The following is a 24,205-nucleotide window of genomic DNA, read 5'->3' as shown; positions in this document are numbered from 1 at the left end:
GCGTAATCATAGCCTCAAGCTCATTAGCATAACGCAATGTTAACTATTTTTGAAAATCGCAAATGAAATGAAATAAATATATTGGCTCACATGCTTAGCCTTTTGTTAACAACACTGTCATCTCAGATTTTCAAAATATGCTTTTCAACCATAGCTACACAAGCATTTGTGTAAGAGTATTGATAGCTAGCATAGCATTAAGCCTAGCATTCAGCAGGCAACATTTTCACAAAAACAAGAAAAGCATTCGAATAAAATCATTTTCAATGAGGAGACTCTCAGTTAGATAGATGTTCAGTTTTTCCAAAAAGATTATTTGTGTAGGAGAAATCGCTCCGTTTTGTTCATCACGTTTGGCTAAGAAAAACCCCCGAAAATTCAGTCATTACAACGCCAAAAATGTTCCAAATTAACTCCATAATTTAGACAGAAACATGGCAAACGTTGTTTAGAATCAATCCTCAAGATGTTTTTCACATATCTTTTCGATGATAAATCATTTGTGGCAGTTGCCTTTCTCTTTTGAACCAAATGGAAACGTGCATGCAGCTGGAGATTATGCAATAATTTCGACGGAGGACACCAGGCGGACACCTGGTAAATGTAGTCTCTTATGGTCAATCTTCCAATGATATGCCTACAAATACCTCACAATGCTGCAGACACCTTGGGGAAACGACAGAATGTGTAGGCTCATTCCTTGCGCTTTCACAGCCATATAAGGAGACATTGGAACACAGCGCATTCAAAATCTGGGGCATTTCCTGTATGAAATTTCATCTTGGTTTCGCCTGTAGCATTAGTTCTGGGGCACTCACAGACAATATCTTTGCAGTTTTGGAAACGTCAGTGTTTTCTTTCCGAAGCTGTCAATTATATGCATAGTCGAGCATCTTTTCGTGACAAAATATCTTGTTTAAAACGGGAACGTTTTTTTATCCAAAAATTAAAAGAGCGCCCCCTATATCGAAGAAGTTAAGAACAAATTCTTATTTACAATGACGGCCTAGGAACACTGCCTTGTTCAGGGGCAGAACAACAGATTTTTACCTTGTCAGCTCGGGGATTTGATCGTGCAACCTTTCGGTTACTGGCCCAACACTAAACACTAGGCTACCTGCCGCCCCCACATATACACTACCTTCCCCACATATACACTACCTTCCCCACATATACACTACCATCAGAAAGAATTCACACCCCTTGGACTCTTTCCACATTTTGTTGTGTTACAGCATGAATTTAAAAGGGTTAAATTAAGATTCTGTGTTACTGGCCTACAGACAATACCCCATAATGTCAAAGTGGAATTATGTTTTTAGACATTTTTACAAATTAATTTAAAAAAATGAAAGGCTGAAATGTCTTGAGTCAATAAGTAGTCAACCTCTTTGTTATGGCAAGCCTAAATACGTTCAGGAGTAAAACTCTGCTTAACAAGTCACATAATACGTTGCTTTGTGTGCAATAACAGTTTTTAACATGATTTTTCAACGACTACCTTATCTCTGTACCGCACACACATACAATTATCTGTATGGCCCCTCAGTCGAGCAGTGAATTTCAAATGCAGATTCAACCACAAAGACCTGGGAGGTTTTTTATTGCCTCGCAGCTATTGATAGCAGACATAGAATATCTCTTTGAGCATGGTGAAGTTATTAATTACACTTTGGATGGTGTATCAATACACCCAGTCACTACAAAGATACAGGCGTCCTTCCTAACTCACTTGCCTGATAGGAATGGAACCGCTCATAGATTTCACCATGAGGCCAATGGTGACTTTAAAACAGTTACAGAGTTGAATGGCTGTGATAGGAGAAAACTGAGGATGGATCAACAACATTGTAGTTACTCTACAATACTAACCTAAATGACAGAGTGAAAAGAAGGAAGCCTGTACAGAATACAAATATTCCAAAACATGCATCCTGTTTGCAATAAGGTACTAAAGTAAAACTGCAAAAATGTGGCAAAGAAATTAACTTTATGTCCTGAATACAAAGTGTTATGTTTGGGGCAAATCCGACACAACACATCACTGAGTACCACTCATCACATTTTCAAGCATGTTGCTTGAAATCGGCAAGGACTAGGGGGTTTTATAGGATAAAAAGAAACGGAATTAAGTTAAGCACAGGCAAAATCCTAGAGGAAAACCTGGTTCAGTCTGCTTTCCAATAGACTTGTGGAGACAAATTCACCTTATTCACTTGAATTGCTTACCAAAGCTACCTTTAATGTTCCTGAGTGGCCGAGTTACAGTTTTGACTTAAATGGCTATCTAGCAATATTCAAAAATCAACTTGACAGAGCTTGAATTTTCTAAAATAATATGTGCATAAAATAATGTGCAAATATTGTACAATCCATGTGTGGAAAGCTCTTAGAGACTTACTCAGAAAGACTCGCAGCTGTAATCGCTGCCAAAGGTGATTCTAACATGTATTGACTCACGGGTGTGAATACTTATGTATTTAATTTTCAGTACATTTTCTAACATTTCTAAAAACATGTTTTGACTTTGTCATATTGGGGTATTGTGTGTAGCTGGGTGAGAAAAAAAATATTTAATCCATTTTGAATTGAGGCTGTAGCACAACAAAATGTGGATTAAGTCCAGGGGTATGAATATTTTCTGAAGGCACTGTACATTCCATTCTCAGCGTCAATAAAACTCTCAATCCGCTATCTTGTTAAGTGTGTTCAGGTGTGTTGGCCGTGGCCACTAATTGTCCACACCTGATCTTAATGAGTGCTTGTTTCCTTTTGAAATGGGGTCTGTTTGAATAAACTAAAATTAACAGCTTTGTATGAGTAAAATAAACTGGCATGCTAGCTCGATCCTGGTGTCGAAGGGGACTTACTCTATGGATAGAAAAAATAAGATTAGAGGTTTGAATCTCACTGAATCCGTGCCATCATAAAAAATAAATGTCTATGCATGATTAATGCCTAATTTAATGAATGTCCATGTGTCCTATCTCTGCTTGGAGTTCAAAACAATTAACATAAGCTAGAAGTCTTATTGAAACGTTCAGTGAAAGCTTTAAGGAAGTTATTTAAAAAAACTCCAAATAACCTTTATATTTCGTTCAAAACATTCACAACAGTTAAATCTCAGAACATTACTTAATTACCTTCAAATAACTTAGCATTTCTGTTCTCAGAACGTTAATAAAAACTCCAAGGAAAACTTGCAATGAACCATAGTAAAACGTTTTTAGAACCTCCCTGCAACCTAAAAATATATTTTCTCAGAACAGTTTTACTTCCGGTTTTCAGAACGTTAAAAAAACGTTCTGTTTTAATGCTCAGGAAACGTATGGTTTCGCTCCCGGATCCAATGGGAAACCAAAAACTTAGTTCCCGCAACTTCCAAGGAGCCAAATGGGCTAGCTGGGTAAGGTCTCATACACTACATGGCCAAAAGCATGTGGACACCCCTTCAAATGAGTGGATTTGGCTATTTCAGCCACACCCGTTGCTGACAGGTGTATCAAATTGAGCACACAGCCATAAAATCTCCATAGACAAACATTGGCAGTAGAATGGCCCGTACTGAAGAGCTCAGTGACTTTCAAAGTGGCACCGTCATAGGATTAAGTCAGTTTGTTGAATTTCTGCCATGCTAGAGCTACCCCGGTCAACTGTAAGTTCTGTTATTGTGAAGTGGAAATGTCTAGAGCAACAACGGCTCAGCCACGAAGTGGTAGGCCACACAAGCTCACAGAATGGGACCGCCGAGTGCCTCAGTTCCGTAGCGTGTAAAAATCGTAACACTCACCAAGTTCCAAACTGCCTCTGGAGGCAATGTCAGCACTAGACCTGTTCGTCGGGAGCTTCATGAAATGGGTTTCCATGACCAAGCCTAAGACCACCATGCGCAATGCTAAGCATCGGCTGGAGTGGTGTAAAGCTCGCCACCATTGGAGCAGTGAAAACGCTTTTTTTGGAGTGATGAATCACTCTTCACCAACTGGAAGTCCAACGGACAAATTTGGGTTTGGTGGATGCCAGGAGAAGGCAACCTGCCCAAATGCATAGTGCCAAGTGTAAAGTTTGGTGGAGGATGAATGAATAATCGTGAGGGGCTGTTTTTCATGGTTCGGGCAAGGTCCCTTAGTTCCAGTGATGGGAAATCTTATAGCGTACAATGACATTCTAGACGATTCTGTGCTTCCAACTTTGTGGCAACAGTTTGGGGAAGTTTCCGGTTTCAGCATGACAATGCCCCTGTGCACAAAGCGAGGTCTGTACAGAAATGGTTTGTCGAGATCGGTGTGGAAGAACTTGACTGGCCTGTACAGAGCCCTGATCTCAACCCCATCAAGCACCTTTGGGATGAATTGGTATACCAACTGCAAGCCAGGCCTAATCAACCAACATCAGTGCTCGACCTCACTAATGCTCTTGTGGCTGAATGGAGGCAAGTCCCCCGTAGCAATGTTCCAACATCTAGTGGAAAGCCTTCCCAGAAGAGTAGAGGCTGTTATAGTAGCAAAAAGGGGAAAAACTCCATATTAATGCCCATGATTTTGTAATGAGATGTTTGACGAGCAGGTGTCCACATAGTGTATATATTACACAAATAAATAATCTGATAAGTACAATAGATAATCAGTATTTTCCCTGGACCGCCCTTGTGTCTGGAAGAGTAGCAAAGCATACAATTCCTACTGTGCTCACTGTTAACACATGTCTGTCTGTCTGTCTGTCTGTCTGTCTGTCTGTCTGTCTGTCTGTCTGTCTGTCTGTCTGTCTGTCTGTCTGTCTGTCTGTCTGTCTGTCTGTCTGTCTGTCTGTCTGTCTGTCTGTCTGTCTGTCTGTCTGTCTGTCTGTCTGTCTGTCTGTCTGTCTGTCTGTCTGTCTGTCTGTCTGTCTGTCTGTCTGTCTCTGTCTCTGTCTCTGTCTCTGTCTCTGTCTCTGTCTCTGTCTCTGTCTCTGTCTCTGTCTCTGTCTCTGTCTCTGTCTCTGTCTCTGTCTCTGTCTCTGTCTCTGTCTCTCTCTGCAGGGTGTTCTCTCCAACATCTCGTCCATCACAGACCTGGGGGGCTTTGACCCCGTCTGGCTCTTCTTGGTGACGGGAGGGGTCATGTTCATCCTGGGCTTTGCCGGTTGCATCGGAGCGCTGAGGGAAAACACCTTCCTGCTCAAGTTTGTACGTCCACAACTCTCTCACTCCCACTCGGCTCCTTAGACATGGACATTAACAAATATATGAATATACACTCCCCTCTGTATTTATTTAATTTGGCTCTTATACTCCAGCATTTGGGATTTGAGATCAAATCTTTCATATGAGATGACAGTAAAGAATGTAAACCATTTATTTGAGGGTATTTTCATACATATTTGTTTTACTGTTTAGAAATTAAAGGACTTTATGTATGTAGTCCCTCTATTTGAATGTGTAAATGTTTTGGGACAAATCCACTTATAGTGTATTAAAGTAGTCAAAAGTTTAGTATTTGGTTCCATAGTCCTAGCACATATTGACTACATCAAACTTGTGACTGCAAACTTGTTGGATGTATTTGCAGTTTGTTTTGCTTGTGTTTCGGATTATGTTGTGCCCAATAGGAACTGAATGGTGAATAATATATTGGGTCATTTTGGAGTTACAAACTAAAAGTTTTAGCTTCACTGTCGAACTAAATACAGAGGGGAGTGTATATGTATTACTCCATGAAAAGCTCTAAATAATACCTATGCATTATTAGGGTTATCATTAGATGTCTTTATAGTCATCATTGACTCCACTTTGAACTCTCACTCCCTCCCCAGTTTCCTGGACTCAAATTAAGCTTATTCTTGGACTGTCCCACGCTGTATAGTCCATGATGAGTAGGCTTACTCTGAATCTGGGAGACCAGTCCTCCATGTCCCCTCTATGACATGTCAGAATTACAGCTGATTAATCAGGTGTGTTAGTGCTGGGTTAGAACACAAATATACACCCCCTGGATCCCCCAGGAATGGAGTGAGAAACACTGGGACTTTGGGGCCTAATCATAGCTTTGTTCTATGTTTGCTCACATGCTCCCCCCCCCCCCCCCCCCCCCCATTCTGTTCCAGTTTTCTGTGTTCCTGGGGATCATCTTCTTCCTGGAGCTGACAGCTGGAGTGTTGGCCTTCACCTTCAAGGACTGGATCAAGGACCAGCTCAACTTCTTCATCAATAACAACATCCGGGCATACCGTGACGACATCGACCTCCAGAACCTTATAGACTTCACTCAGGAATATGTACGCATTTGAAAATCAGTGTGAATGTGTGTCAGAAGATGCTGGTGGGAGGAGCGATAGGAGAATGGGCTCATTGTAATGGCTGTAATGGAATACATGGAACTGAGTCAAGCATGAGGTTTCCAAATGTTTGATGTGTTTTATACTGTTCCATTTATTCCATTGAGCTCTGGTTTGAGTGAGGTGAAGAGTTGGTAGGTTGCGGGGGTAGGAGCAGGTGTGTGTGTGCGCGAGTGAGCAGGAGAGAGCCTGATAGCCCCACTCACAGGCATGGGAGGGCATAGGCCCAACTACTAGGGAGCCAGACCCAGCCAATCAGAATAAGTTCTTCCCCACAGACAGAAATACTCCTCAGTTTCATCAGCTGTGTTTGTGGCTGGTCTCAGACTACCCTGCAGGTGAAGAAGCCTGATGTGGAGGTCCTGGGCTGGTGTGGTTTGATGTGGTCTGCGGTTGTGAGGCCAGTTGGAATGATGTTGGAGGTGGTTTATGGTAGAGAAATTAACATTCAATTATCTGGAAACAGCTCTGGTGGACATTCCTGCAGTCAACATGCCAATTGCACACTCCTTCAAAACTTGAGACATCTGTGGCATTGTGTTGTGTGACAACTGCACATTTTAGAGTGGCCTTTTATTGTTCCCCAGCACAAGGTGCACCTGTGTAATGATCATGCTGTTGTCATGGGAATTCTACACATGGGATACTCAAAGTTTATCTTAAATTAATCATTGTTTATTAAGATTCATTGTTTATTAAGATTCAAAAAAGATTTTCTGGGCTCTCCCAAGTGTCATTGTCTTTTTCATTAAGATCTTGTTCAAAAACAATCAGCTGCCAAACTGATAACAGCTTTGCTCACCTCACCCTCCAAGAGTTCTTCACAGCACTATCATTGGTTCTGTGTGATGAGGAAGAGTCAGAGAGAAGGATCACCAAGCTATTGAAAGGATTTGCTAACGGAATTGCAATCAACTTGGGAAATGCAATTTTGCCATTTCTATTTGGCCTGTTTAACAGAAAAACAAGTTGCTTCCCGAAGGGGCATTTCAAAATTGACCTACCAACTGATTCACAGTTACGATACTGGATAAAACAATTGACTTACCCGAAGTCTGAACCCCCCCATGAAGTTATACATCTCGGCTCAGCTCTTCGGGAGAACGACAGTCTGACTCATTTCAGTGCGAGGATAGTCAATCATCTTTATGATGAGCAGATGGCCTTGCTCCACATGGCTCTTAGTATGCAGCAAAACCTCTTTGTAGAACTTGACGTAGGCACTACTGTGGTGGAGGAGACTGCATCACGTTTGGTAAGCTTAATCCTGAGGTGTGAAAGGCTACACAGTGTACATATCCGCTTGATTGGCATCCTTTTCCGTGCCTATATTTCCAGCAGTGATAAATGGTCACGGTGTTTTCATTTTCTTGTTACAAGACGAGGCTCGCCAGAGAAGACCACAATGGTAAGTTGTTCTGCACTTGGCTGACACAGGAGTTGATCTGAGTACTTTGTGGATCCCAAGGTCGTAAAGACATCAAGCTAACCGTTTCTGGGTGGAGATGTGACAAACCAGAGTATCAGTGCTCTAACCTGAGACGGGTAAAAGAGGACTGCAACTCTCTCATCACACTTGAGATTCAAGGGGGAACAATCTTAGAGCAACTAAATGAGTGCAGGTGTTCACAGTGGTGGTGTTCATATTTGATTGACTTTGGCAATGAGGTGGCGGAGTATGGTTGCCGCGAGGAAGACTCATAGTGGCATCAGCCACCACTGGCACTAAATTGAAATCTCCACCCACCTGGGGCACTGCAACCAAAACAAACTGTGGCATCCATAGGCTAAGTTACTGAAATCGAGATTGCCTTTTTTAAACACTTCAACACTTCAATGACCAGTAGATATTTCAGAAGCGGGCAAGTCCTTGAGGGCTCAAGTGTCTACTGGGATTTGCTTTTCTTGAATCTAATCAATGAACTCACTAGATTGCTGTGAAACTGCAGTTACTCCCATTTGCTGTACTTAGGTTGTGTGTCAAATGAATAATGTTGTACATGTTTCATAATTGATCCCTATATTTGTTCCAGATTGTTTGAAATGTGTTTGGAAAATGTTTTATTGCTCCGTGTGTAAAGGGTATGCAGACAAATCATAGTCTTAAGCACCTATGACCTAAATGTGACAACAAACAAAAAAACAGTTATGTTTAAAACTTTTCGTTATGGAAATGGATTTATACAGACAAAAAGTGAAAGAGAGGGGGGGAAAGAGAGATAAACGGTGGAAAGCTAATGACAGTGTTCAATACAATTTACCCCAGCACTAGCTAAACCCTGTTTCCTTATTGGGCTGCTAATCACCTCGTAAAATGATTATTATGTGCTAAAGCTATTAAGCCTACCCTTCTTGTGAGGTTACCATTTTAGAGTTATGCTGAATTACTTACAGTGCAATACAGTAGTTTTGCAACAGCATGATGTGTAATGAGATATGATATACTGTAATACATGATTCATAACATCTACATTTAAGTTGTTTTGCTTCACTTAAGAATGTGTCTTAAAATCGTCACTCAAGTTTCTTATATTGTTAATGTAAATTATTTTATATGCTTTAGCCCACATTTTTATTGAATTCACAAGGGCTTTCTTGAGTAGAATCTCCTCTCTGGTGCTGGATTGGTCTAAAGTCAGTTTCTCTATTCAGTAGCAGGCCTTTGTTCGTGTAGCCAACTGGTTGGCAGAGACGCTTGTGGCGACTCTGACCATATGACTCCCAGATCGTATTCCATCTGAGCCTCTATTCACAAAGAAACTCAGTTGGAATGCTGATCTAGGATCAGTTCACCCCCTTTGTTATTCATTAGGGTCTGAAAGCACTCCTGAGACACTGTGAATACGGGCCTTGTTGTCAAGCCTTCCCCAATCTCTGTTGGTCACACCCACACTGATGCTGTGTGAGACGAGAGAGGAATTCACTACAAAGTTATCCCCTCTAAACATTGGACCTCTTTTGTTTTGATCATGTATGATACCCCTGCAGAAGAGGTATGTGTGTGTGTGTGCGCGTGCGAATGCATGTGTTGTGGGGTAAAATAATTATCCTGATCTCAATGGGACTTCCTGGATAATTAAAGGTTAAATAAAAAGGTTAAAAAAACATGGATTCCTTATTGACGTTCTCTTCTTCTCTGTTTTCTTCTCCTTAGTGGGATTGTTGCGGCGCATTCGGAGCGGACGACTGGAACCTCAACATCTATTTTAACTGCACGGACACCAACCCCAGCCGGGAGAAATGTGGAGTGCCCTTCTCCTGCTGCACCAAAGACCCTGCGGCAAGGAACTCTCACAGGGGCTAGGGAGGGTTGGTCAGAGACATGGGTCATGGGGTTCGGCTAATCAAGTCTTACATTTTAAAGTGAAAATTACAAACTTCAGAAGCCTTTTTAAACCTCAACTAGGCTACAAGTTTGCATTTGCTACTGTGCAGGAAAATTCTCTGCAACAAAAGAGTGGTCAAATTAAGATCCTACGTTGAAATGAATGAGTACTATAGTCGCTGAAAATACAGATTTACATGGTTTCCCATTATTTGGTTTGCCCCGATGACAGAATCTATGAGAGGGCAAAACTCATTTCTCAGACTGGCACCAAGGTTAAGGGCACCAACACACTGGGATTTTGTGTCCCGAGAATTTTGTATGGAGCTAACACTTAATTGGGAGTTGCCGGCTAAATGACAACGAATGATGATTGTCCGACAAAAAACGGTCCATCTTTTGAACAGGAAATGTCATGTGTGTCAGTGGTATTATCAGTCGTGGTCAGGGTTAGGATGACAGTTGACATCTGCTTTTTTTGATAACACTTCTATTTCTCTTCATTAGGAGGATGTGATAAACACGCAGTGTGGCTATGACGTACGAGCCAAAACTGTGAGTGCTGTTCCATTTCTCTCTGTCCATCTACCTCTTTCCTTCTACACTTTTCCTTGATATAGTAACCTTTATTATTATGGAATCTAAAAGATACTCAGAATATAGAAAGTCAAATGATATTATAAAGGGTTATATGATGAATGATCACATATGGTTGTATAATGAAGGCGTATGTTTGGTTTTCATGCCATTTGCAGGCTAAGGAGCTCCCTCTAATAAACATGTTACTGTCCCTTGTTGTAGGACGCAGAGCAGAAGACCTACATCCATGTGAAAGGCTGTGTGCCACAGTTTGAGAAGTGGCTACAGGACAACCTGACGGTAGTGGCTGGGATCTTCATAGGAGTTGCGTTGTTACAGGTGAGAGAATCGTTTCTTTGACTCCTTTTAGCCTAGTGTACAAACAGGGCTAGCTAATCTCCGACTCAGAACATTAACTTGTCTCATCAGGGTGACAAGGTGTTGTAGGCATTCCACAGGGATGCTGGCCAGTGTTGACTCCAATGCTTCTCACAGTTGTGTCAAGTTGGCTGGATGTCCTTTGGGTGGTTGACCATTCTTGATACACACGGGAAACTGTTGAGCGTGAAAAACCCAGCAGCGTTGCAGTTCTTGGCATAAACCGGTGTGCCTGGCACCTACTACCATAACCTGTTCAAAGGCACTGAAATCTTTTGTCTTGTTCATTCACCCTCTGAATGGCACACATACACAATCCATGTCTCAATTGTCTCAAGGCTTAAAAATCCCTCTTTAACCTGTCTCCTCCTCTTTATCTACACTGATTGAAGTGGATTAAACAAGCAGAAATTCAGAGCAGAGAAGCTTGCATGTGACTCAGTCACTGGTTACTATGGCTGACCATGTAAAACAGCACATTTCACTGCACCTATCCGGCATATGTGACAATATAAACACGTATACACTGAATAAAAAATATAAACGCAACATGTAGTGATGGTAAATTGTTTCCTGAGCTGAAATAAAAGATCCCAGACATTTTCCATACACACAAAAAGCATATTTCTCTCAAATTTTGTGCCCAAATTTGTTTACATCCCTGTTTGTGAGCATTTATCCTTAGCCAAGATGATCCGTCCACCTGACAGATGTGGTATATGAGGAAGCATGATCATTACACAGCCGCACCTTGTCCTGGGGACAAAAAAAGGCTGCTTTAAAACTTGCAGTTTTGTTACGCAACACAATGCCACAGATGTTTTGAGGGAGCGTGCAATTAGCATGCTGACTGCTGAATGTCCACCAGAGCTGTTGCCAGATAATGTAATGTTCATTTCTCTACCATAAGCCGAACCAAACATAATTTTAGAGAATTTGGTAGTACTAACCAGCCTCACAACCACAGGCCTCGTGTAACCACGCCAGCCCAGGACCTCCACATCCGGCTTCTTCACCTGCGGGATCATCTAATGCCAGCCACCTGGACAGCTGATGAAAATGTGGGTCTGAACAACTGTCAGAAACTGTCTCAGGGAAGCTCATCTGCGTGCTTGTTTGTCCTCACCAGGGTCTTGATCTGAGAATTGAATGTTAATTTCTCTACCTATGTCGTTTTTGAGAATTTGGCAATAAGTCCAACCAGCCTCACAACCTCAGACCACGTGTATGGTGTTGTGTGGGTGAGCGGTTTGCTGATGTCAACGTTGTGAACAGAGTGACCTATGGTGGGGTTATGGTATGGGCAGGCATATGCTGCCAACAAATACAATTGCATTTTATCAATGGCAATTTGAATGCACAGACATACCGTGACAAGATCCTAAGGCCCATTGTTGTGCCATTCATCCGTCGCCATCACCTCATGTTTCAGCATGATAATGTATGGCCCCATGTTGCAAGGATCTGTACACAACTCTTAGAAGCTGAAAATGTCCGAGTTCTTCCATGGCCTCCCTACTCACCAGACATGTCACTCTTTGAGCATGTTTGGGATGCTCTGGATCAACAGGTACGACAGCATGTTCCAGTTCCTGCCAATATCCAGCAACTTCGCAGAGCCATTGATAAGAAATGGGACGACATTCCACCAGCCACGATCAACTCTATGGGAAGGAGATATGTTGCGCTGCATAAGGCAAATGTTGGTCACACCAGATACTGACTGGTTTTCTGATCCACGCCCCTACCTTTTTAAGGAGTCTGTGACCAACAGATGCATATCTGTATTCCCAGTCGTAAAATCCATAGATTAGTGCCTAATACATTTATTTCAATTGACTGATTTCCTTATATGAATTGTAACAGTCAAATCTTTGAAATAAATTGTTGCATGTTGTGTTTGTTCCAGTGTGTGTATATATAGATATTTTTAATGAAAACATGATTTAATTACAAAAGACATCACATTCATAATTATCTTTTTCTTTTACAGATATTTGGAATATGCTTGGCACAAAACTTAGTTAGTGACATCGAAGCTGTGAGAGCAAGCTGGTGAGGAAATATAAAATACTTCAAATTAACGTCTCAAGTTAATTCTATCACATCTGATGTGTTTCCTCATTCCCTACCACTTTTTATTAACTGGGTTCATTATTGATTGACACTTCGTAGGATAGGCTTTAACAGCATGGAAAATCAAGCACTGAATCCAAGGTTGTAAATGGTGTTTTGTTTGATAGTGTGCCATCATGTGGACCAAAAGGGAATTTGGAATCACATTTTCAAAAACAGACAGTATTTTAGAAAAGGTGCTTCATTATATTTGGCATAGAATAAAGTAAGAAGATGTTGTGCCGTATGTATCAAGCTGCTGTAAAAGAAACAATGGTGGAATTTAACTCCTCAAAATGAAGAAAAGTTCAACAGTATTGATGTTTGTAACCACTAAATCTGCATTTTACAAGGTTCTTACTAGTTTTTGGCTACATATCAACCTAGATCCAGCATATTCTGAGTAAACCTTTTATAAAAACGTTTATTTGTACTTTGACTTTGCTCTGCTTCCTAACTTAACCTATTAGTTTGGTTCTATGCCCTGCTACTTCCAGCTGGCCGCTCAGCTAGAAGCCGGGAGCACAGCACCCCCTGTCCACATTACTATCCCATCCCTGTGCCACAATGCTACTCTGCCACACCATCGTCATGCCAACTCACCTCACACTTCATTTTTCATCCCCCATACTTTGTCAGGATGCCCCCGCCCTCTCTCTCCATGCACCGACCCCTGCCTCACTCTGGAAAAAAAGGTTCTGCATACTACGCATGAGGAACGTACTCGCGAGCGTGTGTATGAACTGTAGCCGGTGGGTGTTGTTGTCCTCCGTATGACCTGTAGCCGGTGGGTGTTGTGGTTGTCCTCCGTATGACCTGTAGCCGGTGGGTGTTGTTGTCCTTCGTGAATCAGTAGTCGTCACTGTAGTGAATTATTTACCACAGCCCAGACCCTGCAAGACCCATGTTTCATTCATAACAGTATGTTAACATTAATAAAGTACAGATCAGTATCAGGGAATACACCTCTGGCAGGGATATTAAGATCATAGATCGAATGTGTTTTATTTGGCCCCCCAAGTTTTCTGAGCAAAAAAATACTTTTCACTGTTGATCATAAATGTAAAAACAGAAAATCGGCTCCAAAGGATTTTAATTTAGGACATTTGTTCCCAAAGCAGAGGGACATATGTTTTATCCAAATAATAATAATAAATGGGATTTATATAACACTTTTCTTCCAACTGAGGTACTCAAAGCGCTTTACATAGTAGGGGGAAACTCAACTCATCCACCAGCAATGAGCGGCACCCACCTCAGGTAGCAGGGTGAGGAGTGATATGCCAATCAGGGATGATTAGGTGACCATGTTGGAAATGTAACCATGACACCGGGGTCAACATCCCTACTCTTACAATAACCGTCATGGGATTTTGAATGACCACAGAGAGTCAGGACACCGTTTTAACGTCCCATCCGAAAGACCGCACCCTACGCAGGACAGTGTTCCCAAATCTATTCAAGGTTTGAAATTGTTTTAGTTAAATATTTTATCCATTTAGGCTTCTTGCTGTCAATTGGCAGTCTAAAAAGAGATATTGTCTTGTGCTCTGGCCCCACGACCATCCACTCAAGAAAATAATTGTCCTGCAATAATTGTCCTGTGGCTGAATTTAATTGATGATCCCTGACGTATAACATTTGTATGTAAATCAAAATGTCAGGCTAAGATGGAGGCTTAACTAGCTCACTGTTGGCAACAGTCTGCCAATAGATTTAAGGACATTGCCATCAGTTCAACCCAGATCCTGTGGTCATGAAGAATAGAAACAGTTTCAGAATAATAACCAACTTCCCTCAAATCCCTCCACCAATCCTTTGGCCACTCTCCCACTTGTCACTGTCCCAAACTCTTGCCACCCCTGTGCCAAGCCATCACTCTGTGCCTCCCTGCCCTATTCCCACCAGGGGTGTATTGAGGATACATTACATGTTCACCGAAAACTCAGGAATGTAAATAGAATTTAACATGTGGTTCCAGAGTATTGTGAACACTATATGAATATGCAGCAGAGTGGGACTGAAAGAGACCTGATAATATTTGACAACTTTAGTCATTTTGAATGCTCCCCCTCCCTGGCTTTGCTCTTATGTAATGAAAGGAACATGTTTTAAACCTTCCTTTTGCTTTCTCTTGCTGTGTAGTTTATTTACCTGATGTCCCTGCCCGGCTTGACCCAGGAACGCACAGGTAAGGATCACTACCAAGTCACCTAGCTAAGCGTAAATGGTACAATACATCATAATTGACTTTTGTCTCAAATACAACCGTGTCGTTGACTTTTCTCAATGTTGGCCCTAGTAATACTGAAACTAGGATTAGTTTGTTTTAAGAGCTGTGTCTGACCTTGATTTCCATTTGTCCCAAGGTCTCTTCAGCATGGCTACGCCAGTCTGAGTATCAAAAGATGCTAGAACTAGGAATGATATCACCTGCACCATATTCCGTCATGACTGGCACATTCTGATCCTTTTTAAAGATGTTTGGGGTTGCAAAATTCCAGTAACTTTCCAGAAATCCCAGTTGGAAGATTCCTCCAATCAGGATTTCTGGAAAACCTGGGAATTTGGGGAAGTTACCCACGCTTTGCATCCCATTTGTTCCATGTGGTTCCATCCATGTGGTAAACACTGTAGAAATGTACAGAAAATAATGAAGACAAAAAAATGTACTGGGGGGGGGGGTGTTTGTAAATGCACTGCCTATCACAATGGCATGGACTCGTTTAAATTCATGATGTACAGACACAGGTATTTTTAACAGTAAAATGGTAGCTGTATGTGGCGACACTGAGCATTAGGGAAGAGGGTAATGGTGCTAGAATACAAATGTACAGTAGTAGTCGCAGCCCTCAAGTCGTTCGCTTTGAACTGCAGTAGCCTTGTAGGCTCAAGCGTTTCTGTGGCACAGATGGGCATTCGTTATACTTCATGGCATCTCAACCTGGGTGAAATGCATACAGGTACGTTACCTACTTTCAAATACTTGAGGTGGGCCTGATTTAGCAAGAGTTTGCACTTTTGGGGGGGACTAGTTAATTGGTTCTATTGTAACAGACAAGCTAAATCAAGCACACTTCCAAGTATCAATGTATTTGACCCAGGTCTGATCTCTGCACACTCTACATTAAAATGAATTGTCAATACATTCAATGAACTGAAAAACTTCATGTCCATTTCTTGCTATGGTAGTCTTCTGTTTTCAATACCGCTAAGTGAAGTGTCAATCTTTAGGAATCCCTGTCACTTCATATTCAATCTTGTTCTGAGGGCTGAATGTGATTTGTTCGATTGCTCAGCGGGGGGAGCTTACAATGACCAGTGCGTGAATAAAACTCACTTCCTGACATTTGTTGGTGGTGGAGGGCGTAACACATGGGTTACTGTGCTGAGGGTTCCTGGCTCAAATCCCTGTGTGCTTTCAGTTTTCTAGCTCAATGATCAGTGAGTCAAATTAAATAAATGCTTGTAGGGAGGTGGCAGGCACGTTAAATACAGGTTGAGACAAGGTCCCTGTTGAGGATCCCCATGTCTTGTTTTCCAACCTTGAACTTACTTTCTAAAGTTAACCAATCACTTTTCACATTTGTCTAACCATTTCTTGTGACTGGTTAAAGGACCAAAACCTAAAGGCGGGTGGATGGGGTCCTGGGTGGCAGAGGTCGTAACACGAGGGTGTCCATGCATTAGGTCCTCGGTTCAATTCCTCGTGTGGCTTTTAAAATAACTTAACCAATTACACTCCTTTCTGCCCTCAGAACAAGAAAACAAGGGTTTGATTCAATCTGTATCGTGGGGAAGTTCAGTGCTATAGCGCAATTGACACTTAATGTCCCATGTTCACGGAGATTGCACTCATGGTAAACTTTGCATATAGGCTCAACAGCTTCTACCCCCCCAAGCAATTTGACTGCTGAACAATTCATGAACATTTACACTGATACCCCCTCCCCTCTTGTACACTGCTGCTACTTGCCGTTTGTTTGTTACCTATACATAGTCACTACATGTACAGATGACCTCAACTAGCCTGTACCTCTGCACACTGACTCGGTACTAGTGCCCCATCTATATAGCCTGGTTATTCTTAGTGTTACTTTTTATTTTTGCCTACTTGGTAAATATTTTGTTCTTGATCGGCATTGGAGGTTAAGGGTTTGTAAGTAAGCATTTCAAGGTAAAGTCTACACTTGTTGTATTCGACAAAGTTTGATTTGATATATCGGCTCAATCGCAAACTACCTTAATTTCAAATCGCACTTAACTTCCACGATACGGATTGAATCGAGCCCTTTTTTCTTTCATTCCCATGAAATAAATCATTTTTGTTGACCTGCTGACATTGTTAATAGTACTAATTATTAATAAAAGGACAAGACAGAAAGTGAATTGGCATCCTCTTTCTCTCGGACTCCATTACGCATTAATGTATTGGTCAATGGTGCTTTGGCTAGTCCCTCAATCAGATACAGTGACAAAGGTGTGAACAATGGACATTACATCACTGTCAAAACTACGTAGTTTTCCAGGTTTATCAGAGCACCTCAAAGCCAGGCATGTGAAGCTGCATTCTATTTGAGATGGAGCTTCTGCTTACCCCCAACCTAATTGTCTCAGATCCATGAAGAGAAGTGAACAAGGATAGATGGGAGGGGACAACCATATGAAATGGAATGCAGCCTAGGTGACACCATAGTCTTGGCCAAGGCACTCAGGAAACCCTGTGTGACCATGAATGAAACTTGATTAGAGTGACTTATCAATATTATGAAACAGACGTCACCCTCTTACTATATCAACAGGCAGTACAAACTCCAGAAACAGATACATTATCGCCAGCAATCATCTTTAATTATCTGTTTGAGTTACGATCTTCCAAATGTACAACTCAATGACATTTACAACAAACATTTATACCGTAACGCAGTTAGTTTGTAGTTACGTCTTGATTGGATTGTGTCTTTGTAAAGTTACAAATCTGAAATTACCATTCATACCTGACAAAAAAAAACAAATTTAACAAGACCGATTTAGTAAACAAATAATTTATATTTAAAAAAAAACACCTATGTCACCAGACGTTGCCTAACGCAGTATCCATCATGCTGGAATGGGCATGTTCTCGATACTTGGAGTGGGAGAGAAACCATCACACATGCAAACAAAGCGCTGGCTGGGATAAACCAGAGAGATACCACACGTAGACGGGGGATTCTCTCTGGCTGTCTGGCCTGGCCCATTCTGACAGGGTTATGGAGAGGTTCTCGTAGCTGTCAGGGAGACCACAGTGACTATGTGAAACGATGCAGGCAGATTCCAATCGACGGTGACGTTCCAGGTCATCTCTTTTGCAGTCGCGTTATATAGATGATCAGATCTCACAACACCTGGAGAAGTGTTAAATAACTTAGGAACCACATTAATATGACATAGAAATCTTCTGAAATGTGCAGCGCTACGGCAAAAAAGACACCCTGGAACATACACCCCCCCCAAAAAAAAATCGGTCTTTCCTGGCACACCTGGCTCATCATAATCCAGTCAGACATATACTACGCACCTGGTAGGGCTGACTGCTTCACTGTACACTCAGAGACCAGGGAGAGAGTGACTGTTCATCTGGGGGATCTAACTTGTAACTTACACAGGATTCCTCAATGTTAGGTGAGAATTATTACATGCTAGTGGAGTCTGCCTAGGGTATGTTCAGTTGGGGTTAAACATTTACAACATTGCAGATAGAAATCTAACACAGTTAACACAATTCCCTATTCTACTTGACAGACGGTCATATCTGTTCTACATAATATATTTACATCTGAACATTCTGTAACATTTCCCCATTCTAAACATACCCTTGATATAACAGTAAGGTTGTTTGAGACAGCAAGTTAAGTTTAAATCGGGTTTGTATGAAAGTTAAGGGAAGAGAGAGGGATTGGTTGGGATTATCAAGAAAACTCCTTTCAAACGCCAGTTTAAGTACAACATGACTGAACTCTACACAGCTCTGGAAGATCTGCCCAGGGCTGTGGTTTTGGGTATGCGAGGGTCAAAATGAACATGGATACAACATCAACTGGACTAAAACATGCAGTCCGTCTTCAACTCAAGCTAAGGTGGGACATAGGATGGATGCATGGCTGCTTAGTTTGTTTTCAGAACAACCTACTCATTTTTTTTGTTCTTTTGTATTGTTTTTCAACGGGTTTCACAGCTATGGTCATCATAAAAAGTGTTCTCTTTGTATGTCTATTGCAGAAAGAAAAGGCTGTCTTGTTTTTATTATGGAGGAGTACGCATGCGTGAGCGGCGGTAGTGTGGGAAGGCAGGCTAAAGGCAGGCTGTTAGGCAGAGGGGGGGGTACGTTTTAGCTGGACCAGCTGGCTGTTGACAGGGGCATAGGGACAGGATACCTTGGCACGTGATGATAGGACACACACAGGGAAGTTCTGGAGAGAGAGGGAAGGGGGGCAGGGATTGGCTATGAGGCAGGCATTGGGGGAGTGGGGGATTGCGGGCATTAAGAGTCCTTTAGCTCTGTGCCGTTAGCCTCTGCTCTGTGAGCGACGCCTGGTGGGACACCGTTTTGTTCTCGTGCGACCGCAGCTTGGAGACCACGTCGATGAAGGCCAGGCCCTGCACTTCTTTATGGAGAGGCTCTGGAGGAGGGAAAGATAGCAGGTCTCATTCAGAAGTCTTTAAAGGAAGAGCACAAATCTAAACCAGAACATTCAGCTACATACCAATGTCCATACTAGTACACCACTCTGCTATGCCTTAGCTTGATATTGGAGCAGAAGTTGTGTCTAAGTGGCTGATTCAAAATGGCCGCCCCTTTTACCTGAGCCCATGACCGCACAGATGAGGATCATGGAGTTGTATTTGATCTCCGGGGCGGTCCTCTCGTCTGAGAGCAGCTTGTGGAGCACCTGCACCAGGCCAGCCCCGACAAAGTCCTTTTCAGCCCCCACTGAAACCATGAAAAACACAAGTCACAGACTCATTTGTCCAATTGTTTCAATGCATTTCAATGCCCCACCAGAGTCAATGCTTTGCTTCTGAGAAAAGGGTGTGCTGAGCACCCTGTTACAAATGCTTCAACAGTGAATTTAATTTATACAGTGCGTCTCACTAGGTCAAAATTGCTTTCCATTGTATGGTTCTAACTCACCCTGTGCATCATCAAACTACTTGCAGTTGATTCAAGCCATGCAATATATCAGGTCATGTTCAGTAAGCATGGAAAATTGAAATATTTTTTAAACCGAGTAAAACAGGAACTTTGCCCCCCTCCCCTCCATTTCTAAACATTTTACTACAGTATGCCCTACTGAACACAACCCAGGCACAGTCAAAGGAAGTGCTACCAATCTGGACTTTACAAACCATGTGGCTAACACAGTAGTCAGAATTAGGCTGCACTGACATGAACCTGACTGTGACCCTTGACTCTTACCCAGATCCAACCCGGCGATGAGGCCCAGAGCCACCAGCGCCTCGTTCTGCATGATCATGTGTTCGCTCATCGCCATAACTACTAAGTGCTTCACACCTGCACCCTGGATGACTGTTTTTACGACGTCCTAAAACCACAAAAACAAACATTTCAAATGGGGCACAATTCTAAAACGGGGATATATCCTCCACCTTGTGGGGGAGCTACTGGGTGTGCAGGGTTTTGCTCCAGCCCTGCCCTAACCCACATACCCTCTACTAACCCAGCTGCTCATCAGGACTCTGATTAGCTGAAATCAGGTGTGTAAGTTAGAGCAGGGTGGGAGCACAAACCTGCACACCCAGTGACTTTCCAGGAGGAGACCACTAGGCCAGTCCACCCCTGCTCTAAATGATATATGACCTGTGTACGTTGCGTAAGTATGACATCTCTAGCACTGCCACAGGGGTGCTATTCTGTCTAAAGACCTGCAAATAGGACAGAGGTCACAAATCTACAGATTATAAGGAGAAAAACAGTCCGAGTCATTCTCCCCTGAGATGAGACTGGATGGGAAGTGTAGCAGAACTGCCAACGCTAGGTCTAGGCATTATCCCACAAGAAAGATCCTATTTCAGGAAGAGTTAGACAATGAATCACAGTCCATAGTTCCCCTTTATGATCTCAACAGTTCCATTATGGGTCAGAATGCATTCCGTGGTCACAGCCAGCCAGCTAGTCAGTCACAGATGGTGTGTGTTTCCATGGCAGCTGGCCCTAACCTTTGATTTGCTGTGGCGGATGAGAGCTGAGAGCAGTCTGTTGGACTCTCCCATGACTCCTGCATGGTCCTTGGCCTCACACCACTCTACCAGACGCTCCACAAGCTTGGAATTGGTCCCCAGCTGGTCTGCCGCATCCGCTGGGGAGAAACAACAGTTAACACTCATTTTACATCCCCATTACCATTGGTAGCTCTCTGGTATATAAACTGAAATGACTCGACATAAAAACTGCTAACTTCTTGTTGAAATTATTTTTAAATGGGTCAATTCTTGGTAACAATGAGTACTTTCTAGTATTTGTTATAATGAATCTCTGAACTCCAGGAAGGAAGAGATAAAAAAAATCTGTATTGTAACACCATACAGGTATTAGTGTCCTATCACCTTGAGTTGCCTGCTATTCTAACACCCTGTCAACATCGCACTGTGACACTCCGGTCCATAGTGACTCAATCAAAGATGGACTCCATCGATCGCCATGTCACTTTGGATCCAGCTGGACTGCACTTGGCCTTGTTCGGTCCTCCCCAACCCAACCACTATTTGATGAAGATTCAAACGTTTGGCGGAAAACATATCGCATTCTTTGCCTTTTAAAATGTATTTCTAATTTATTTTTTTAGACTGTACTTTCCTATCAATGGCTTCCCGAGTGGCACAGGTGTCTAAGGCACTGCATCGCAGTGCTTGAGGCGTCACTACAGATCCGGGTTCGATGTCTGGCTGCGTTGCAGCCGGCCGCAACCGGGTGACCAATGAGGCGACGCACAATTGGCCCAGAGTCTTCCGGGTTAGGGGATGTCCTTGTCCCATCGCGCTCTGCTGACATGGTCGCCAGTTGTACGGTGTTTCCTCCAACACATTCGTGCGGCTGGCTTCCGGGTTAAGTGAGCAGTGTGTCAAGAAGCAGTGCGGCTTAGCAGGGCCGTGTTTCGGAAGACGCATGGCTCTCCAAAATACTCTGCTGAATAAATAAAATCTTTGCACCTGGATTTGATACTGATCAATTTAAGGACAAATAGTGAGGTATGGAACAAATCAAGTTTAGAGCATCATTAGGAAAGCATTCTCGCCTCCATTTCAGAAAAGGTTCCTTTAGATCTTTCTGCAAAGTTAATGGGTTGAAACATTCACACCTGTGACTGATTCTGGTCAATTAGGAAGTTGTTCTACAGTGTATTAAATGTACTATAATTGTGATATATAGGTGTTATAAAGATGCTCTACCCTGTGTGTCGACGAGCATGCGTAACGTCCCCAGCAGTTTGAACTGGACAGGAGGCATCTCTGACGGGAGGAACTTCAACACCGTATCTGACACACCAGCTGACAGCATTTTAGCCTTGTTCACCACTTAAGGAAAGATTATAAATAAAAGATTAAACATGTTAAATAAATCAATTCAAACTATGCTCCCTGGACTGTACATGTCAATGTTGTACACCATGAAAATAAACGATACACTAACTTAGTAACAATTGTATTCAACCAATATTAACCTAAGGCTCAAAGGAGGAACTTAAGTACAGGGAAGCACTTTTGGCTAGAAGTTGTTTGTAGTTGCATTTGCCAAGACCTGCCCCCACCCACAGATTACAAAGACGTACAGGGGAAGCACTTCTGACAGGAAATGAATGTTAAAGACTTGCCTTGAACCTACGAGTCATATAGAAAATATAGAACACAGTATCCTCAATCATGCATGGAGCGCCTATGGCGTCTCACCAGGAATGGCCAGGTTGCGCAGGGCGCTGAGCGCGGCGTGCTGCACGGTGACGTTACCCTCCTCCACGTGGCGATCCAGCAGCTCCAGAAGCTTCTGAACAATGCCTGATTCCACCATCTGTATGCAGTTACCATCTGGGGGGGGAAGGGTGAAAAGTAATAACAGCCCACAATTTTCTAAACAATATATATTTTCCTGGCTTTAATATTTCTGAAACTCTGTGGTGAAGCTGAGTAATGGCCTGGAATGACTGTCATGCTTGGGACTTGTATTCAGCTCTCTGAGTAAGTGTGTTTTCATTGGGGGGGAACTAGAGAGAAAATCTGGGAGAAAGTGCAAAAGTCGATTCTCTGTTCTACATGGCAGAGAAGTGTGTGTGCTCTATATACAGAACATTTGGAAAATATTCATACCTTCCTTTTCCCACATTGTTTACAGCCTTATTCTAAAATGGATTGAATAAAATAAACTCAATCTACAAACAATACCCCATAACGACAAAGCGAAAAACGTTTTGTTTTTTTAGATTTTGTGATTAAAAATAAAAACAGAAATACCTTATTTACATAAGTATTTAGACCCTTTGCTATGAGGCTTGAAATTGAGCTCAGGTGCATCCTGTTTCCATTGATCATCCTTGAGATGTTTCTACAACATGATTGGAGTCCACCTGGGGGTAAATTCAATTGATTGGACATGATTTGGAAAGGCACACGCCGATATAAAAAGGTCCCACAGTTGACAGTGCATATCAGAACAAAAACCAAGCCACGAGATCGAAGGAATAGTCCGTAGAGTTCCGAGACAGGATTGTGTCGAGGCACAGATCTGGGAAAGGGTACCAAAACATTTCTGCAGTATTGAAGGTCGCCAAGAACACAGTGGCCTCCATCATTCTTAAATGGAAGAAGCTTGGAACCACCAAGACCCTTCGTGGAGCCGGCCACCCGGCCAAACTGAGCAATCGGGGGAGAAGGGCCTTGGTCAGGGAAGTGAACAAGAACCCGATGGGCACTCTGACAGAGCTCCATAGTTCCTCTGTGGAGATAGGAGAACCTTCCAGAAGGACAACCATCTCTGCAGCACTACCAATCAGGCCTTAATGGTAGAGTAGCCAGATGGAAGCCACTCCTCAGTAAAAGGCACATGTCAGCCCGCTTGGAGTTTGCCAAATAGCACCTAAAGGACTCAGACCATGAAAAACAAGATTCTCTGGTCTGATGAAACCAAGATTTAACTATTTGGCATGAAGGCCAAGCGTCACGTCTGGAAACCTGGCACCATCCCTACGGTGAGCGTGGTGGTAGCAGCATCATGCTGTGGGGATTTTTTTCAGTGGCAGGGACTGGGAGACTGGTCAGGATCGAGGCAAAGATGAACGAAGCAAAGTACAGAGATCCTTGATGAAAACCTGCTCCAGAGTGCTGAGGACCTCAGACTGGGGTGAAGGTTCACCTTCCAAAAGGACAACGATCCTAAGCACACAGCCAAGACAATGCAGGAGGGGCTTCAGGACAAGTCTCTGAATGTCCTTGAGTTGCCCAGCC

General features: G+C 42.7%; 2 protein-coding genes across 4 annotated transcripts in view; one reads left to right on the top strand and one right to left on the bottom strand.

The window, feature by feature from the left end:
• The window catches only part of LOC135516355 (tetraspanin-5-like), a 31,988-nt gene extending 16,126 nt beyond the window's left edge, over positions 1 to 15,862 (top strand). Inside the window, exons 3-10 of the mRNA XM_064940613.1 lie at positions 5,018 to 5,164; positions 6,082 to 6,252; positions 9,467 to 9,592; positions 10,145 to 10,192; positions 10,439 to 10,555; positions 12,588 to 12,649; positions 14,855 to 14,900; positions 15,079 to 15,862. Of these exons, the coding sequence (XP_064796685.1) occupies positions 5,018 to 5,164; positions 6,082 to 6,252; positions 9,467 to 9,592; positions 10,145 to 10,192; positions 10,439 to 10,555; positions 12,588 to 12,649; positions 14,855 to 14,867 (684 nt within the window). The 3' untranslated portion in view covers positions 14,868 to 14,900; positions 15,079 to 15,862. The remainder of the gene's footprint in view (positions 1 to 5,017; positions 5,165 to 6,081; positions 6,253 to 9,466; positions 9,593 to 10,144; positions 10,193 to 10,438; positions 10,556 to 12,587; positions 12,650 to 14,854; positions 14,901 to 15,078) is intronic.
• A 1,674-nt stretch (positions 15,863 to 17,536) lies between these two features.
• LOC135516354 (rap1 GTPase-GDP dissociation stimulator 1-like) overlaps positions 17,537 to 24,205 on the bottom strand; it is a 55,060-nt gene continuing 48,391 nt past the window's right edge. For all 3 annotated transcript variants that reach the window (XM_064940609.1, XM_064940611.1, XM_064940610.1), the window contains 6 exons: positions 22,658 to 22,792; positions 22,160 to 22,285; positions 20,930 to 21,069; positions 20,169 to 20,295; positions 19,554 to 19,682; positions 17,537 to 19,371 (listed from right to left, as the gene is read on the bottom strand). In XM_064940609.1, coding sequence (XP_064796681.1) covers positions 19,244 to 19,371; positions 19,554 to 19,682; positions 20,169 to 20,295; positions 20,930 to 21,069; positions 22,160 to 22,285; positions 22,658 to 22,792 — 785 coding nt within the window. In that variant the 3' untranslated portion in view covers positions 17,537 to 19,243. The remainder of the gene's footprint in view (positions 19,372 to 19,553; positions 19,683 to 20,168; positions 20,296 to 20,929; positions 21,070 to 22,159; positions 22,286 to 22,657; positions 22,793 to 24,205) is intronic.

This window comes from Oncorhynchus masou, chromosome 27 (assembly GCF_036934945.1).
Source record: "Oncorhynchus masou masou isolate Uvic2021 chromosome 27, UVic_Omas_1.1, whole genome shotgun sequence".
In the NCBI taxonomy this organism is placed as follows: domain Eukaryota; kingdom Metazoa; phylum Chordata; class Actinopteri; order Salmoniformes; family Salmonidae; genus Oncorhynchus; species Oncorhynchus masou.
Note: the sequence above shows the minus strand (reverse complement) of the source record. Positions and strands in the feature narration are given on the sequence as shown.